General features: G+C 46.1%; 1 protein-coding gene across 2 annotated transcripts; it reads right to left on the bottom strand.

Annotated features, from left to right (window-relative positions):
* Nucleotides 1-109: 109 nt before the first annotated feature.
* wdr45b (WD repeat domain 45B) lies at nt 110-18506 on the bottom strand. 2 transcript variants are annotated; one of them, XM_084433430.1, is made up of 10 exons: nt 18083-18506; nt 16965-17039; nt 14013-14114; nt 13712-13799; nt 12708-12802; nt 12435-12625; nt 11549-11634; nt 10632-10733; nt 1284-1405; nt 110-1182 (listed from the first exon to the last, which is right to left on the bottom strand). In XM_084433430.1, exons 1-10 carry the CDS (start codon nt 18147-18149, stop codon nt 1076-1078), a joined length of 1035 nt encoding a protein of 344 aa, XP_084289556.1. In that variant the 5' UTR covers nt 18150-18506; the 3' UTR covers nt 110-1075. The 2 variants fall into 2 exon arrangements, with proteins under 2 accessions (XP_084289556.1, XP_084289555.1); XM_084433429.1 differs by having other exon boundaries at nt 16892-17039; nt 18083-18480.
* Between the last annotated feature and the right edge of the window lie 219 nt (nt 18507-18725).

Below are 18725 nucleotides of genomic sequence, written 5' to 3'. Positions count from 1 at the left end.
TATAAAAGATTCCTGAAATCACACTCACACACATCTTTCCACACAGTCTGATAACCTAACCCTGACCTAGAGTTACACGTCAGCAGTGGCATGAAGGATTTGCCATTCCTAATTGTTTACAATCGTCTTTAATTTGTCATATGATACTGAATTCTGTGCGCATCATCTTACATCATCATCTTCATGAAATTATGCGTATCACTTGCACGTTATCAATGACAAAAGCATCAAATTAATAACAAAATCGCTGAAAGATACATTTCAAAGAACAATTATAAGAATGAAGACAAACGTAAAAACCCTGTTCCTCAGGTGATGAGACTGGGCACTTCCGGTTCAGCGCATTCGTCCTGAAGAGAATTACTGCAAGAGTTTACAATCTCCAAACATTAACCTTTTTTTAAAGTAGCAATGTAGTTATTCTGGGTTAATTTGGGGGAAAGCTGATCGTTTGATTTGAAACCATTAGGAGTGTAAATGTGGAGTAAATCTGTCACGTTACTTGTGTGATAATTACTGAAGCACAACCTTTACACTGAGAGAATATTAATCAGATTTCCTTAAAGCCAGCGAATCCTTGCGGAAGAAAACATATTGCATTGCATGAAATGAGGAGCACACATTTACACCCAAGATGTCTGTTTGTTATACTAGTCTATATAATATGTAGTTACGTGATTTTTTTTATCGGTGTTCTTACAGCAAGAAAAACAATTTCTAACACTAACAAATAGTTTGCAAATACATAGTGTGAATGATGCAGATGTGAATCACAGAGGCACTCCTACATTAGATCAGCTAGTGGCCCGGATCATCTCCTGCCGGATTAAAAATCCCATGGAAGACCGTTTATAAAAGGTTGTCCTTTCAAAAGAGTCATGTTTCCCTCATCACTCTCTCTGCGGTCTCAGTCATCGTGGAGTCAGGAGAGACTTAAGAGCGAGCGTTCTCTCCTGCTCATCTGTGTGACGCTCCGAATCCCACCGGAGTCCACATCCGGGAAACTCTGAGACGCCAGAATCTGGTAAAGTCAAGTAGTGTGTGTGTGTGTGTGTGAGTGTGTGAGAGCGTGTGTTCAGATCTTCTCGTCGGTCATCTCCAGGAACTGCGCGTACACATCCCTCGAACACTCGCCCTTCTGGTTAAACAGGAACTTGTAGTAGCTCCCGTCCGAGCAAATCGCTGGAAGAGTTGGGAATCAGGGAGTCAGTGGGAACATTCAGTACATGCATGTTAAAGGCTGTTGTTCATAATAAGAGCTGGTGTGTGATGTGTGTGCATACCGATCACAGCGTTGGGTTCGGTCCCGAAGGCACAGACGCAGGGAGAACCGGACGGCACCTGGAACTTGGAGAAACTCCACTTGGAGCTGAAATACTTGGGCAGGAAACTGGCGGATGCCAAGCTGTGGAGAGCAGAGTTAGAGGAGACGCAGAGTTAGAGGAGACGCAGAGCAGAGTTAGAGGAGATGCACAGTTAGAGGAGACGAGAACAGATTTAGAGGAGACGAGAGCAGAGTTAGAGGAGACGCAGAGTTAGAGGAGACGAGAGCAGAGTTAGAGGAGACGCAGAGTAGAGTTAGAGGAGACGAGAGCAGAGTTAGAGGAGACGAGAGCAGAGTTAGAGGAGGAGCTTAGAGGAGACGAAAGCAGAGTTAGAGGAGACGAGAGCAGAGTTAGAGGAGGAGCTTAGAGGAGACGAAAGCAGAGTTAGAGGAGACGCAGAGTAGAGTTAGAGGAGACGAAAGCAGAGTTAGAGGAGACGAGAGCAGAGTTAGAGGAGACGCAGAGTTAGAGGAGACGAGAGCAGAGTTAGAGGAGACGCAGAGTTAGAGGAGACGAGAGCAGAGTTAGAGGAGACGAGAGCAGAGTTAGAGGAGACGCAGAGTAGAGTTAGAGGAGACTAGAGGAGACGAGAGCAGAGTTAGAGGAGACGCAGAGTTAGAGGAGACGATAGCAGAGTTAGAGGAGACGCAGAGTTAGAGGAGACGAGAGCAGAGTTAGAGGAGACGAGAGCAGAGTTAGAGGAGACGCAGAAATAGAGGAGACGAGAGCAGAGTTAGAGGAGACGAGAGTAGAGTTAGAGGAGACGAGAGCAGAGTTAGAGGAGACGAGAGCAGAGTTAGAGGAGACGCAGAGTAGAGTTAGAGGAGACGAGAGCAGAGTTAGAGGAGACGCAGAGTAGAGTTAGAGGAGACGCAGAGTAGAGTTAGAGGAGACGAGAGCAGAGTTAGAGGAGACGAGAGCAGAGTTAGAGGAGACGCAGAGTAGAGTTAGAGGAGACGAGAGCAGAGTTAGAGGAGACGAGAGCAGAGTTAGAGGAGACGAGAGCAGAGTTAGAGGAGACGCAGAGTAGAGTTAGAGGAGACGAGAGCAGAGTTAGAGGAGACGCAGAGTAGAGTTAGAGGAGACGAGAGCAGAGTTAGAGGAGACGAGAGCAGAGTTAGAGGAGACGCAGAGTAGAGTTAGAGGAGACTAGAGGAGACGAGAGCAGAGTTAGAGGAGACGAGAGCAGAGTTAGAGGAGACGCAGAGCAGAGTTAGAGGAGATGCCGAGTTAGAGGAGACGTGAGCAGAGTTAGAGGAGACGCAGAGCACAGTTAGAGGAGATGCAGAGTTAGAGGAGACGTGAGCAGAAATAGAGGAGACGAGAGCAGAGTTAGAGGAGACGCAGAGTAGAGTTAGAGGAGACGAGAGCAGAGTTAGAGGAGACGCAGAGTAGAGTTAGAGGAGACGAGAGCAGAGTTAGAGGAGACGAGAGCAGAGTTAGAGGAGACGCAGAGTAGAGTTAGAGGAGACGAGAGCAGAGTTAGAGGAGACGAGAGCAGAGTTAGAGGAGACGCAGAGCAGAGTTAGAGGAGATGCAGAGTTAGAGGAGACGTGAGCAGAGTTAGAGGAGACGCAGAGCACAGTTAGAGGAGATGCAGAGTTAGAGGAGACGTGAGTAGAAATAGAGGAGACGAGAGCAGAGTTAGAGGAGACGCAGAGTATAGTTAGAGGAGACGAGAGTAGAGTTAGAGGAGATGCAGAGTTAGATGAGACCCAGAGTTAGAGGAGACGAGAGCAGAGTTAGAGGAGACGCAGAGTAGAGTTAGAGGAGACGTGAGCAGAGTTAGAGGAGACGTGAGCAGAGTTAGAGGAGACGAGAGCAGAGTTAGAGGAGACGCAGAGTATAGTTAGAGGAGACGAGAGTAGAGTTAGAGGAGACGCAGAGTTAGATGAGATGAGAGCAGAGTTAGAGGAGACGCAGAGTAGAGTTAGAGGAGACGTGAGCAGAGTTAGAGGAGACGTGAGCAGAGTTAGGAGATGCAGAGTAGAGTAAGAGGAGACGTGAGCAGAGTTAGAGGAGACGTGAGCAGAGTTAGAGGAGACGTGAGCAGAGTTAGAGGAGACGAGAGCAGAGTTAGAGGAGACGAGAGCAGAGTTAGAGGAGACGCAGAGTAGAGTTAGAGGAGACGAGAGCAGAGTTAGAGGAGACGAGAGTAGAGTTAGAGGAGACGCAGAGCAGAGTTAGAGGAGATGCAGAGTTAGAGGAGACGTGAGCAGAGTTAGAGGAGACGCAGAGTAGAGTTAGAGGAGACGCAGAGTTACAGGAGACGAGAGCAGAGTTAGAGGAGACGCAGAGTTAGAGGAGACGAGAGCAGAGTTAGAGGAGACGCAGAGTAGAGTTAGAGGAGACGTGAGCAGAGTTAGAGGAGACGCAGAGTTAGAGGAGATGCAGAGTTAGAGGAGATGCAGAGTTAGAGGAGATGCAGAGTAGAGTTAGAGGAGACGAGAGCAGAGTTAGAGGAGACGCAGAGCAGAGTTAGAGGAGATGCAGAGTTAGAGGAGACGTGAGCAGAGTTAGAGGAGACGAGAGCAGAAATAGAGGAGACGAGAGCAGAGTTAGAGGAGACGCAGAGTATAGTTAGAGGAGATGAGAGTAGAGTTAGAGGAGACGCAGAGTTAGAGGAGACGCAGAGTTAGAGGAGACGCAGAGTTAGAGGAGACGAGAGCAGAGTTAGAGGAGACGCAGAGTAGAGTTAGAGGAGACGTGAGCAGAGTTAGAGGAGACGTGAGCAGAGTTAGAGGAGACGTGAGCAGAGTTAGAGGAGACGTGAGCAGAGTTAGAGGAGACGAGAGCAGAAATAGAGGAGACGAGAGCAGAGTTAGAGGAAACGCAGAGTAGAGTTAGAGGAGACGAGAGCAGAAATAGAGGAGACGAGAGCAGAGTTAGAGGAGACGAGAGTAGAGTTAGAGGAGACGCAGAGTTAGATGAGACGAGAGCAGAGTTAGAGGAGACGCAGAGTTAGAGGAGACGCAGAGTAGAGTTAGAGGAGACGAGAGTAGAGTTAGAGGAGACGCAGAGTTAGACGAGACGCAGAGTTAGAGGAGACGAGAGCAGAAATAGAGGAGACGAGAGCAGAGTTAGAGGAGACGCAGAGTTAGAGGAGACGAGAGCAGAGTTAGATGAGACGAGAGCAGAGTTAGAGGAGACGCAGAGCAGAGTTAGAGGAGACGAGAGCAGAGTTAGATGAGACGAGAGCAGAGTTAGAGGAGACGAGAGCAGAGTTAGAGGAGACGCAAAGTTAGAGGAGACGAGAGCAGAGTTAGAGGAGACGCAGAGTTAGAGGAGACGAGAGCAGAGTTAGAGGAGACGAGAGCAGAGTTAGAGGAGACTCAGAGTTAGAGGAGACGAGAGCAGAGTTAGAGGAGACGAGAGCAGGGTTAGATGAGACGAGAGCAGAGTTAGAGGAGACGAGAGCAGAGTTAGAGGAGACGAGAGCAGAGTTAGAGGAGACGCAGAGTTAGAGGAGACGCAAAGTTAGAGGAGACGAGAGCAGAGTTAGAGGAGACGAGAGCAGAGTTAGAGGAGAGCAGAGTTAGAGGAGACGAGAGCAGAGTTAGAGGAGACGAGAGCAGAGTTAGAGGAGACGCAGAGCAGAGTTAGAGGAGATGCAGAGTTAGAGGAGACGTGAGCAGAGTTAGAGGAGACAAGAGCAGAAATAGAGGAGACGAGAGCAGAGTTAGAGGAGACGAGAGCAGAAATAGAGGAGACGAGAGCAGAGTTAGAGGAGACGCAGAGTATAGTTAGAGGAGATGAGAGTATAGTTAGAGGAGACGCAGAGTTAGAGGAGACGCAGAGTTAGAGGAGACGAGAGCAGAGTTAGAGGAGACGAGAGCAGAGTTAGAGGAGACGAGAGCAGAGTTAGAGGAGACGAGAGCAGAGTTAGAGGAGACGAGAGCAGAGTTAGAGGAGACGAGAGCAGAGTTAGAGGAGACGCAGAGCAGAGTTAGAGGAGATGCAGAGTTAGAGGAGACGTGAGCAGAGTTAGAGGAGACAAGAGCAGAAATAGAGGAGACGAGAGCAGAGTTAGAGGAGACGAGAGCAGAAATAGAGGAGACGAGAGCAGAGTTAGAGGAGACGCAGAGTATAGTTAGAGGAGATGAGAGTAGAGTTAGAGGAGACGCAGAGTTAGAGGAGACGCAGAGTTAGAGGAGACGAGAGCAGAGTTAGAGGAGACGCAGAGTAGAGTTAGAGGAGACGTGAGCAGAGTTAGAGGAGACGTGAGCAGAGTTAGAGGAGACGTGAGCAGAGTTAGAGGAGACGAGAGCAGAAATAGAGGAGACGAGAACAGAGTTAGAGGAAACGTAGAGAAGAGTTAGAGGAGACGAGAGCAGAAATAGAGGAGACGAGAGCAGAGTTAGAGGAGACGCAGAGTTAGACGAGACGCAGAGTTAGAGGAGACGAGAGCAGAGTTAGAGGAGACGCAGAGTTAGAGGAGACGAGAGCAGAGTTAGAGGAGACGCAAAGTTAGAGGAGACGAGAGCAGAGTTAGAGGAGACGCAGAGTTAGAGGAGACGAGAGCAGAGTTAGAGGAGACTCAGAGTTAGAGGAGACGAGAGCAGAGTTAGAGGAGACGAGAGCAGGGTTAGATGAGACGAGAGCAGAGTTAGAGGAGACGAGAGCAGAGTTAGAGGAGACGAGAGCAGAGTTAGAGGAGACGCAGAGTTAGAGGAGACGCAAAGTTAGAGGAGACGAGAGCAGAGTTAGAGGAGACGAGAGCAGAGTTAGAGGAGACGAGAGCAGAGTTAGAGGAGAGCAGAGTTAGAGGAGACGAGAGCAGAGTTAGAGGAGACGAGAGCAGAGTTAGAGGAGACGCAGAGCAGAGTTAGAGGAGATGCAGAGTTAGAGGAGACGTGAGCAGAGTTAGAGGAGACAAGAGCAGAAATAGAGGAGACGAGAGCAGAGTTAGAGGAGACGAGAGCAGAAATAGAGGAGACGAGAGCAGAGTTAGAGGAGACGCAGAGTATAGTTAGAGGAGATGAGAGTATAGTTAGAGGAGACGCAGAGTTAGAGGAGACGAGAGCAGAGTTAGAGGAGACGAGAGCAGAGTTAGAGGAGACGAGAGCAGAGTTAGAGGAGACGAGAGCAGAGTTAGAGGAGACGAGAGCAGAGTTAGAGGAGACGAGAGCAGAGTTAGAGGAGACGCAGAGCAGAGTTAGAGGAGATGCAGAGTTAGAGGAGACGTGAGCAGAGTTAGAGGAGACAAGAGCAGAAATAGAGGAGACGAGAGCAGAGTTAGAGGAGACGAGAGCAGAAATAGAGGAGACGAGAGCAGAGTTAGAGGAGACGCAGAGTATAGTTAGAGGAGATGAGAGTAGAGTTAGAGGAGACGCAGAGTTAGAGGAGACGCAGAGTTAGAGGAGACGAGAGCAGAGTTAGAGGAGACGCAGAGTAGAGTTAGAGGAGACGTGAGCAGAGTTAGAGGAGACGTGAGCAGAGTTAGAGGAGACGTGAGCAGAGTTAGAGGAGACGAGAGCAGAAATAGAGGAGACGAGAACAGAGTTAGAGGAAACGTAGAGAAGAGTTAGAGGAGACGAGAGCAGAAATAGAGGAGACGAGAGCAGAGTTAGAGGAGACGCAGAGTTAGACGAGACGCAGAGTTAGAGGAGACGAGAGCAGAGTTAGAGGAGACGCAGAGTTAGAGGAGACGAGAGCAGAGTTAGAGGAGACGCAGAGTAGAGTTAGAGGAGACGAGAGTAGAGTTAGAGGAGACGCAGAGTTAGACGAGACGCAGAGTTAGAGGAGACGCAGAGTTAGAGGAGACGCAGAGTAGAGTTAGAGGAGACGTGAGCAGAGTTAGATGAGACGTGAGCAGAGTTAGAGGAGACGTGAGCAGAGTTAGAGGAGACGAGAGCAGAAATAGAGGAGACGAGAGCAGAAATAGAGGAGACGAGAGCAGAGTTAGAGGAGACGCAGAGTATAGTTAGAGGAGACGAGAGTAGAGTTAGAGGAGACGCAGAGTTAGATGAGACGAGAGCAGAGTTAGAAGAGACGCAGAGTTAGAGGAGACGCAGAGTTAGAGGAGACGAGAGCAGAGTTAGAGGAGACGCAGAGTAGAGTTAGAGGAGACGCAGAGTAGAGTTAGAGGAGACGCAGAGTTAGAGGAGACGAGAGCAGAGTTAGAGGAGACGAGAGCAGAGTTAGAGGAGACGAGAGCAGAGTTAGAGGAGACGAGAGCAGAGTTAGAGGAGACGAAAGCAGAGTTAGAGGAGACGAGAGTAGAGTTAGAGGAGACGCAGAGTTAGAGGAGACGCAAAGTTAGAGGAGACGAGAGCAGAGTTAGAGGAGACGAGAGCAGAGTTAGAGGAGACGTGAGCAGAGTTAGAGGAGACGAGAGCGGAGACGAGAGCAGAGTTAGAGGAGACGAGAGCGGAGACGAGAGCAGAGTTAGAGGAGACGCAGAGTTAGAGGAGACGTGAGCAGAATTAGAGGAGACGTGAGCAGAGTTAGAGGAGACGAGAGCAGAGTTAGAGGAGACGCAGAGTTAAAGGAGACGAGAGCAGAGTTAGAGGAGACGTGAGCAGAGTTAGAGGAGACGTGAGCAGAGTTAGAGGAGACGTGAGCAGAGTTAGAGGAGACGCAGAGTTAGAGGAGACGAGAGCAGAATTAGAGGAGACGTGAGCAGAGTTAGAGGAGACGCAGAGTTAGAGGAGACGCAGAGTTAGAGGAGACGAGAGCAGAGTTAGAGGAGACGAAAACAGAGTTAGAGGAGACGAGAGTAGAGTTAGAGGAGACGCAGAGTTAGAGGAGACGCAAAGTTAGAGGAGACGAGAGCAGAGTTAGAGGAGACGAGAGCAGAGTTAGAGGAGACGTGAGCAGAGTTAGAGGAGACGAGAGCAGAGTTAGAGGAGACGCAGAGTTAGAGGAGACGAGAGCAGAGTTAGAGGAGAGCAGAGTTAGAGGAGACGAGAGCAGAGTTAGAGGAGACGAGAGCAGAGTTAGAGAAGACGCAGAGCAGAGTTAGAGGAGATGCAGAGTTAGAGGAGACGTGAGCAGAGTTAGAGGAGACGAGAGCAGAGTTAGAGGAGACGAGAGCAGAGTTAGAGGAGACGCAGAGCAGAGTTAGAGGAGATGCAGAGTTAGAGGAGACGTGAGCAGAGTTAGAGGAGACAAGAGCAGAAATAGAGGAGACGAGAGCAGAGTTAGAGGAGACGCAGAGTTAGATGAGACGAGAGCAGAGTTAGAGGAGACGCAGAGTTAGAGGAGACGCAGAGTTAGAGGAGACGTGAGCAGAGTTAGATGAGACGTGAGCAGCGTTAGATGAGACGAGAGTAGAGTTAGAGGAGACGCAGAGTTAGATGAGACGAGAGCAGAGTTAGAGGAGACGCAGAGTTAGAGGAGACGCAGAGTAGAGTTAGAGGAGACGTGAGCAGAGTTAGATGAGACGTGAGCAGAGTTAGAGGAGACGTGAGCAGAGTTAGAGGAGACGTGAGCAGAGTTAGAGGAGACGAGAGCAGAAATAGAGGAGACAAGAGCAGAAATAGAGGAGACGAGAGCAGAGTTAGAGGAGACGCAGAGTATAGTTAGAGGAGACGAGAGTAGAGTTAGAGGAGACGCAGAGTTAGATGAGACGAGAGCAGAGTTAGAAGAGACGCAGAGTTAGAGGAGACGCAGAGTTAGAGGAGACGAGAGCAGAGTTAGAGGAGACGCAGAGTAGAGTTAGAGGAGACGCAGAGTTAGAGGAGACGAGTTAGAGGAGACGAGAGCAGAGTTAGAGGAGACGAGAGCAGAGTTAGAGGAGACGAGAGCAGAGTTAGAGGAGACGAGAGCAGAGTTAGAGGAGACGAGAGTAGAGTTAGAGGAGACGCAAAGTTAGAGGAGACGAGAGCAGAGTTAGAGGAGACGAGAGCAGAGTTAGAGGAGACGTGAGCAGAGTTAGAGGAGACGAGAGCGGAGACGAGAGCAGAGTTAGAGGAGACGAGAGCGGAGACGAGAGCAGAGTTAGAGGAGACGCAGAGTTAGAGGAGACGTGAGCAGAATTAGAGGAGACGTGAGCAGAGTTAGAGGAGATGAGAGCAGAGTTAGAGGAGACGCAGAGTTAAAGGAGACGAGAGCAGAGTTAGAGGAGACGTGAGCAGAGTTAGAGGAGACGTGAGCAGAGTTAGAGGAGACGTGAGCAGAGTTAGAGGAGACGCAGAGTTAGAGGAGACGAGAGCAGAATTAGAGGAGACGTGAGCAGAGTTAGAGGAGACGCAGAGTTAGAGGAGACGAGAGCGGAGTTAGAGGAGACGAGAGCAGAGTTAGAGGAGACGCAGAGTTAGAGGAGACGCAGAGTTAGAGGAGACGAGAGCAGAGTTAGAGGAGACGAGAGCAGAGTTAGAGGAGACGAGAGCAGAGTTAGAGGAGACGAGAGCAGAGTTAGAGGAGACGCAGAGTTAGAGGAGACGAGAGCAGAATTAGAGGGGACGTGAGCAGAGTTAGAGGAGACGCAGAGTTAGAGGAGACGAGAGCGGAGACGAGAGCAGAGTTAGAGGAGACGCAGAGTTAGAGGAGACGAGAGCAGAGTTAGAGGAGACGAGAGCAGAGTTAGAGGAGACGCAGAGTTAGAGGAGACGAGAGCAGAGTTAGAGGAGACGAGAGCAGAGTTAGAGGAGACGAGAGCAGAGTTAGAGGAGACGCAGAGTTAAAGGAGACGAGAGCAGAGTTAGAGGAGACGTGAGCAGAGTTAGAGGAGACGTGAGCAGAGTTAGAGGAGACGCAGAGTTAAAGGAGACGAGAGCAGAGTTAGAGGAGACGAGAGCAGAGTTAGAGGAGACGTGAGCAGAGTTAGAGGAGACGTGAGCAGAGTTAGAGGAGACGAGAGCAGAGTTAGAGGAGACGTGAGCAGAGTTAGAGGAGACGTGAGCAGAGTTAGAGGAGACGAGAGCAGAGTTAGAGGAGACGTGAGCAGAGTTAGAGGAGACGAGAGCAGAGTTAGAGGAGACGTGAGCAGAGTTAGAGGAGACGAGAGCAGAGTTAGAGGAGACGCAGAGTTAAAGGAGACGAGAGCAGAGTTAGAGGAGACGTGAGCAGAGTTAGAGGAGACGAGAGCAGAGTTAAAGGAGACGAGAGCAGAGTTAGAGGAGACGAGAGCAGAGTTAGAGGAGACGAGAGCAGAGTTAGAGGAGATGCAGAGTTAGAGGAGACGAGAGCAGAGTTAAAGGAGACGAGAGCAGAGTTAAAGGAGACGAGAGCAGAGTTAGAGGAGACGAGAGCAGAGTTAGAGGAGACGTGAGCACGACTGGACATCTCAGCATAAACACCAGACAATATCAACAACGACGAGCCTGATACCGGGAGTGCTTCAACACACACACACACACACACCTGGACTGCTTGTTCCTCTTGGGATCCTCCGCTGCAAATACGTGGATTGTGCCGTGATCACTGGAAACGCAGATCAGAGACGCGTCCTGGTTGAAATTGATGCTGAAATACACACACACTCAGTTATAAACACACACATTCAGTTATAAACACACACACACACTCAGTTATAAACACACACACACTCAGTTATAAACACACACACTCATTTATAAACACACATACTCAGTTATAAACACACACTCTCAGAAACACACACAGTTATAAATACACACACACACACACACACACACACTCAGTTATAAACACACACACACACACTCAGTTATAAACACACACACACACTCAGTTATAAACACACACACACACACTCAGTTATAAACACACACACACTGAGTTATAAACACACACTCTCAGTTATAAACACACACTCTCAGTTATAAACACACACACACACAGTTATAAACACACACAGTTATAAACACACACACACTCAGTTATAAACACACACACACACACACACACAGTTATAAACACACTCTCAGAAACACACAGTTATAAATACACACACACACACACACACTCAGTTATAAACACACACACACACACACACACACACACACTCAGTTATAAACACACACACACACTGAGTTATAAACACACACTCTCAGTTATAAACACACACTCTAAGTTATAAACACACACTCTCAGTTATAAACACACACACACACACACACAGTTATAAACACTAAGTTATAAACACACACTCTCAGTTATAAACACACACACAGTTATAAACACACACACACTCAGTTAGAAACACACTGTTTTACAGGCGTCCTGTGGTAAAGTGACATTACTCTGGTGAAGCTCGTCCTGTGCGAACAGGGCTTACGAGAAGAGTGTGTGTGGATTACCAGTAAATGTTGGCGGTCTGTGATCCTCTCCTCAGCTCCTGGATCAGTTGCCCAGCCGAGGTGTCGAATATCCTGATCAGGGTTCCCTGAGAACACACACACACACACCCCTTCATTAGCCGAACACTCACTCACAAGCAGAGTTAGAGATCCATCTAGTCACATGATCAAACAGGAGTGTGTTTCCCGAAAGCATCGCTAGCCAACTATAGTCGCAAGTTCTGTCGTTATCAGCAGTTCAGCGAGTCGGTGTTTCCCGAAAACATCATTCTAACAAACATTCGCAAACAGCATCGCAGAGTTGTGTGTGTGGAGGACAGATCTCCTGTGGTTAGAAGAAGAGTTTCTAGTTTTCATGACATGTGGACTCAGTAAATCCTGATCTTGAGCAAAATAATCAAGCTGACATTCAGTACAATCTATATCTTTTATTTAGAATACATACAAATGTCATTTACGTCTTTTAGTTCGTCAAGAGATTTAAAGTGTTGTTTCTGAAGAGTGCGCATGTGTGAACGAGCTCTAGTGCGTAAGAACGAGTCTATGACTGAATCTGGAAATAAAGCAAAATAACTGAGAAAAATGAGAATTAGTCTTTAGATGCATGTCCATCATTTACAGCAAAACATCTCGCATTAATTAGACCTCAAACAGATTCATTAACAGTAGTTATTACTCCAACACCTGCTGACATCATCAACCAACGTGGATGAACGACCAATTTGTGACAATAGGCTTTCGGGAAACAGTCGAGACTAGCTAGTGGATTTCTTCAACGATGCATCGTAAACCCAGCGCTGTGGGAAACACACTCCAGCGCGGCTCGTGTGTGTGTGTGTGACGTGACCCCAGTGTAAACCCAGCGCAGGACCTGATGGGGACACACCTTCTCAGATGCGGTGGCGATGCGCGTGCCCTGCAGGTTTAGCGCTATGCAGCACAGCGAGCCCTCATGCGCGGGGATGTCCAGCGGAGGCTTCTCGGTGTTGGCCAGATCCACGATCTGCACGTGTCCCGAGTGTGTGGCCGGGAACGCCAGCAGCGAGTTGTTGCTGTTTGGGCACAAGACACACAAACCTGCAGAGACGATCAGAGTGAGAACACACAGATCTTACGCTTGATTAGCATCGCTGCTAACTCTGTGAGCGCGCTGACGTACCTTTGGGGTTATAGCAGGTCTCGAACACGTGCAGCTGATGAGGGTTATGAGTGAATGTGAAGACTTTAATCATGGAATCCAGGACCACCACGATCCTGAAACAACAAACAAGCAGATTCAGCTCGAAGGAGGAACGTAAAGACCATCATTAATGTGTTCCACAGTGTTGTCTAATGTACCAGTAACATGAATGCACTGTTTGTTATTTGTGTGTGTGATTTTGAAGTGTGTGTTGAGCTCATGGACGCGATGGATAACCATCAACAATTACTTCAGTCCCTTTAATAAGCCTCTAAAAAACACTCTTTGATTTATTAATTGTAATGCAATCCTTTTTTATTAATTTTATTACTGACTTTTCACTCTTTCTTCACTTTATAAAAGCAATATTTACATACATGAACATTTTAACGCTATGCGATAAAATGTTTAAGTTTTGTTTCAGTCAAGAGTTTTTGTTATGGTATGAAAATCATGATGATTTGACTGGTTTTACTGAACAATATTTGTCCGTCAGTGTCAAAGATGCTTTAGGTGACCTGACATTATGGCTCTAATGCTGATGTTTAATGTGACGCTACAGAAGCCGAACTGCACTTGTGTTATTGGGCGGTGAATCTTCTTAAAGGGACAGTTCACCCAAAAACGAAAATTCTGTCACTTACTTGCCCTCACGCTGTTCCAAACCTGTATGAGTTTCTTTGTTCTGTTGAGCGCAAAATAAGTTATTTTGAAGAATGTTGGTAATCAGACATCTGACTTTAGACATTCACTTCCAGAGTATTTTTTTCCCTAGTATGGAAGTCAATGTCTTAAGTCAGATGTCTGATTACCAACATTCTTCAAAATAACTTCTTTTGCGCTCAACAGAACAAAGAAACTCATACAGGTTTGAAACTCATTTCTGCTGTCAGATATTTTCAGCATCAAAATCTAACAAATATTATACCAAAGAATAGGCTATTAAATGCAGCTAGAAAGAACTTGAGCTTGAGTTCAGATACCTGTCACGGCGAAGCTTCACGGCTTTGACCTCGGTGGAAAACTCGATCTCTATCACAGTCTTTTTCTTCAGATCATCCCAAATCATCACTAACACAAACGCAGGAAACATGCAAACATATCTTTTTACAGATCTGGGTTAGGGTTAGTGTTAACTGTGCTAAATAGATTCATAAATGTCAAATACGTTTTGAAATTACCCACTAATTCAGTAGAACATGCACCGTGTGTTACCTTGTTCAAAACTTTAGCAAATTATGCCATAAAGCCTCCAAACAGCGTCCATCTCAAAGAGAAATATACCTTTATTGGGAGGATACTTTGGCTTTTTCCCGCCTCCAACAAGCGCAAGATAATTGCATCGGAAAAGCATCTCCACGTGACCGACTCCTCCCTCCAGAAACTCTGAGAACAGAGAAGCACTGAGTCCACAGCAGATCCCATAAACTCACACTGGATCTCATAAACTCACACTGGATCTCATAAACTCACACTGGATCCCGAAAACTCACACTGGATCCCATAAACTCACACTGGATCCCATAAACTCACACTGGATCTCATAAACTCACACTGGATCCCATAAACTCACACTGGATCTCATAAACTCACACTGGATATCATAAACTCACACTGGATATCATAAACTCACACTGGATCTCATAAACTCACACTGGATCCCGAAAACTCACACTGGATCTCATAAACTCACACTGGATCCCATAAACTCACACTGGATCTCATAAACTCACACTGGATCCCATAAACTCACACTGGATCCCATAAACTCACACTGGATCCCATAAACTCACACTGGATCCCGAAAACTCACACTGGATCTCATAAACTCACACTGGATCCCGAAAACTCACACTGGATCTCATAAACTCACACCGGATCTCATAAACTCACACTGGATCTCATAAACTCACACTGGATCCTGAAAACTCACACTGGATCTCATAAACTCACACTGGATCTCATAAACTCACACCGGATCTCATAAACTCACACTGGATCTCATAAACTCACACTGGATCTCATAAACTCACACTGGATCCTGAAAACTCACACTGGATCTCATAAACTCACACTGGATCTCATAAACTCACACCGGATCTCATAAACTCACACTGGATCTCATAAACTCACACTGGATCCTGAAAACTCACACTGGATCTCATAAACTCACACTGGATCTCATAAACTCACACCGGATCTCATAAACTCACACTGGATCTCATAAACTCACACTGGATCCCATAAACTCACACTGGATCCCATAAACTGACACTGGATCTCAAACTCACACTGGATCCCATAAACTCACACTGGATCTCATAAACTCACACTGGATCTCATAAACTCACACTGGATCCCATAAACTCACACTGGATCCCATAAACTCACACTGGATCCCGAAAACTCACACTGGATCTCATAAACTCACACTGGATCTCATAAACTCACACTGGATCTCATAAACTCACACCGGATCTCATAAACTCACACCGGATCTCATAAACTCACACTGGATCCCATAAACTCACACTGGATCCCATAAACTGACACTGGATCTCAAACTCACACTGGATCCCATAAACTCACACTGGATCTCATAAACTCACACTGGATCTCATAAACTCACACTGGATCCCATAAACTCACACTGGATCCCATAAACTCACACTGGATCCCGAAAACTCACACTGGATCTCATAAACTCACACTGGATCCCGAAAACTCACACTGGATCTCATAAACTCACACCGGATCTCATAAACTCACACTGGATCTCATAAACTCACACTGGATCCTGAAAACTCACACTGGATCTCATAAACTCACACTGGATCTCATAAACTCACACTGGATCTCATAAACTCACACTGGATCCCATAAACTCACACTGGATCCCATAAACTCACACTGGATCTCAAACTCACACTGGATCCCATAAACTCACACTGGAGCTCATAAACTCACACTGGATCCCATAAACTCACACTGGATCTCATAAACTCACACTGGATCCCATAAACTCACACTGGATCCCATAAACTCACACTGGATCTCATAAACTCACACTGGATCTCATAAACTCACACTGGATCCCATAAACTCACACTGGATCCCATAAACTCACAATGGATCCCATAAACTCACACTGGATCTCAAACTCACACTGGATCCCATAAACTCACACTGGATCTCAAACTCACACTGGATCCCATAAACTCACACTGGAGCTCATAAACTCACACTGGATCTCATAAACTCACACCGGATCTCATAAACTCACACTGGATCCCATAAACTCACACTGGATCTCATAAACTCACACTGGATCTCATAAACTCACACTGGATCCCATAAACTCACACTGGATCCCATAAACTCACACTGGATCCCATAAACTCACACTGGAGCTCATAAACTCACACTGGATCTCATAAACTCACACCGGATCTCATAAACTCACACCGGATCCCATAAACTCACACTGGATCTCATAAACTCACACTGGATCCCATAAACTCACACTGGATCCCATAAACTCACACTGGATCTCAAACTCACACTGGATCCCATAAACTCACACTGGATCTCAAACTCACACTGGATCCCATAAACTCACACTGGAGCTCATAAACTCACACCGGATCCCATAAACTCACACCGGATCCCATAAACTCACACCGGATCTCATAAACTCACACCGGATCCCATAAACTCACACCGGATCCCATAAACTCACACCGGATCCCATAAACTCACACCGGATCTCATAAACTCACACTGGATCTCATAAACTCACACTGGATCCCATAAACTCACACTGGATCTCATAAACTCACACTGGATCCCATAAACTCACACTGGATCTCATAAACTCACACTGGATCTCATAAACTTTCTTTGTTCTTTGGATCTTATAAAATATATGTATGTGTGTGTGTGTGTGTGTGTGTGTGTGTGTGTGTGTGTGTGTGACGCTGAGAATGACGGATCTCCACTAGGTGTGTCTGTATCTACTCTGGGAAATTATTCCTGAGTCATCATGCCTTCTTCTGACGATGAACTAAACACTAATGCATATTTTCCCTCAGCTGTATGTATATGCATTAATATGAAGCAAGATTTAAAAATCACATAAGCAAAAATATGAAGTAGTTACTAACTTCCACATATTGCCGTCTGATCTGAAGTGTTTCTCTCCATCTGTATCTCGTGAGTGAACATCTGCAGACTCACCTTGTTTCTCTTTTTCTTTGAGCGGGTCTGTGTTATAAACCCTGAATCCATTCTCCATTCCACACGCAAAACATCCTGGAAGGAAAACAGACATTTCAGTATCAGATAATCAAGCCTGTATGTCTCTGTGTGGTTCAGAACCAAGTTTATTTATGAGAATCCATGTATTTTCATCTGCCTGGGAAGCGATTACTGAGTGAAGTACAACTAAGAGATTAATGGATATTTAGGCCTGGTTTCACAGACAGGGCTTAGATTAAGCTAGGATTAAACCTTAGCTCAATTAGGCATCTTTTATAATCGTGCAAATAGAAAAAGAAAAAAAAAACATTACTGGTGAATCCTGAGACAAAACAGTGGCAGTGGCATATTTTAAGTTGTGTTTTTAGTTAAAACTGCTCAAACATGTGTATAAGGACTAGATTAAACATTGAGATCTAAAGTTTCAGAAGAGCTTCATTACACCCAGTTATGATTATTAGCAGTAAATGTCACTGTGACAGAGAGAGACCTGCATAAATCCGTATGTTAAACCCGTTAATGTCTTCATCCTCACTGGCTATAATACAATTATTTGAGCCCATATTGTGGTATAGTTATTAACACATCACATAACGCATGTAATAGGATTTAGATAGACTTTAAAAACACTTTACATTGTTGTGTGTTGTTCAGGTTTATTGAAATCCAATTGCTCAGATTCACACTAAAGCTAGCGCTATTACAGTTAGCCGCTACATCAACGGTCAGTCTTTATTTACTTGATAAGTAAACTTTTGGTCACTTTTTTACAACGTTACAGTTGATTCTCTTATATAGCTACAATTGTTGGTCAATTAAAAAACCCAACATAAAACGCTGACAGCAGCCCTAAAAGGAAAACACTCATGTGATTTTGTGGCTAATCAGCTGTTCGTTAGCTTAACAACAGTCTTGTTCATCAAGTTTAACACATTTTACAAGTAGACGCTTGGACTGGCAACAACAAACAAAATGAAAACACTGATGTGTTGTAATGTGTACAGTAAATAACAGTTATCTTGCCTCTGATTCATAACGGGAACGGTAAGTTAGTCAGAGTGATGTTAGCTTGCGTTAGCTAATAGTAAACATCTTACCGTGATCCTGGTTAAATCCAGCATAAAGTAATCCATTACCGTGAGGATTTGATGGTAATAAATTCATAGTGCTTGATGTTATTTGTCTGATCAAAATGAAAAGACTGTAACCCTAACTAGAGGACGGCATTCCTAGAGCTGTAGGCTAATGCTAATGCTACACAGCACAGTTTAACATCATGACTGTCTGTCAGGAAATAAAGTGCCGACTGTCTGGCTGCCTGTCTGTCTGCCGGACTTTTGGCAATCGCTATTGTTACTTTATAGTAGATGTTTACTGTGCTACAAGAAACACGCGATTTTGCTAAAGTTTTATATATACGGGAGCGTGACTGATATTGTAGGCGACAATATAATACCAAGTGAAGAAGAAATAGCGGAAGCGCCTCTGAATCAGTGTTTAAGTATGAAACTGTTCCTACCTGATACTGTCACTGCCCCAGTGGCCTAATGGATAAGGCACTGGCCTCCTAAGCCAGGGATTGTGGGTTCGAGTCCCATCTGGGGTGACTATTTTTGCTCTTCCGCTTCTGCTCTTATATTCACACCACTGCGCATTCAACCGGTCGGTCTAACTCTGGAGAGTTTAGATTAATATTACAAAGATGGGTCAGTTTTGGATCATGTGTTCCCAATGGCTACG

This window comes from Rutilus rutilus, assembly GCF_951802725.1.
Source record: "Rutilus rutilus genome assembly, chromosome: 16".
In the NCBI taxonomy this organism is placed as follows: domain Eukaryota; kingdom Metazoa; phylum Chordata; class Actinopteri; order Cypriniformes; family Leuciscidae; genus Rutilus; species Rutilus rutilus.
The sequence above is the reverse complement of the archived record's forward strand: the minus strand, read 5'-3'. Positions and strand labels throughout refer to the sequence as shown.

What these genes read in the sequence shown, in the direction of transcription:
- wdr45b (XM_084433429.1), bottom strand. Translation starts at nt 18,118, where the DNA reads ATGGATTACTTTATGCTGGATTTAACCAGGATCACG. An exon ending in GACCTGCTATAACCCCAAAG is followed by an intron (nt 12,626 to 12,707) that starts GTACGTCAGCGC and finishes TCGTCTCTGCAG; the next exon opens with GTTTGTGTGTCTTGTGCCCA. An exon ending in CAGACCGCCAACATTTACTG is followed by an intron (nt 10,734 to 11,548) that starts GTAATCCACACA and finishes TGTGTATTTCAG; the next exon opens with CATCAATTTCAACCAGGACG.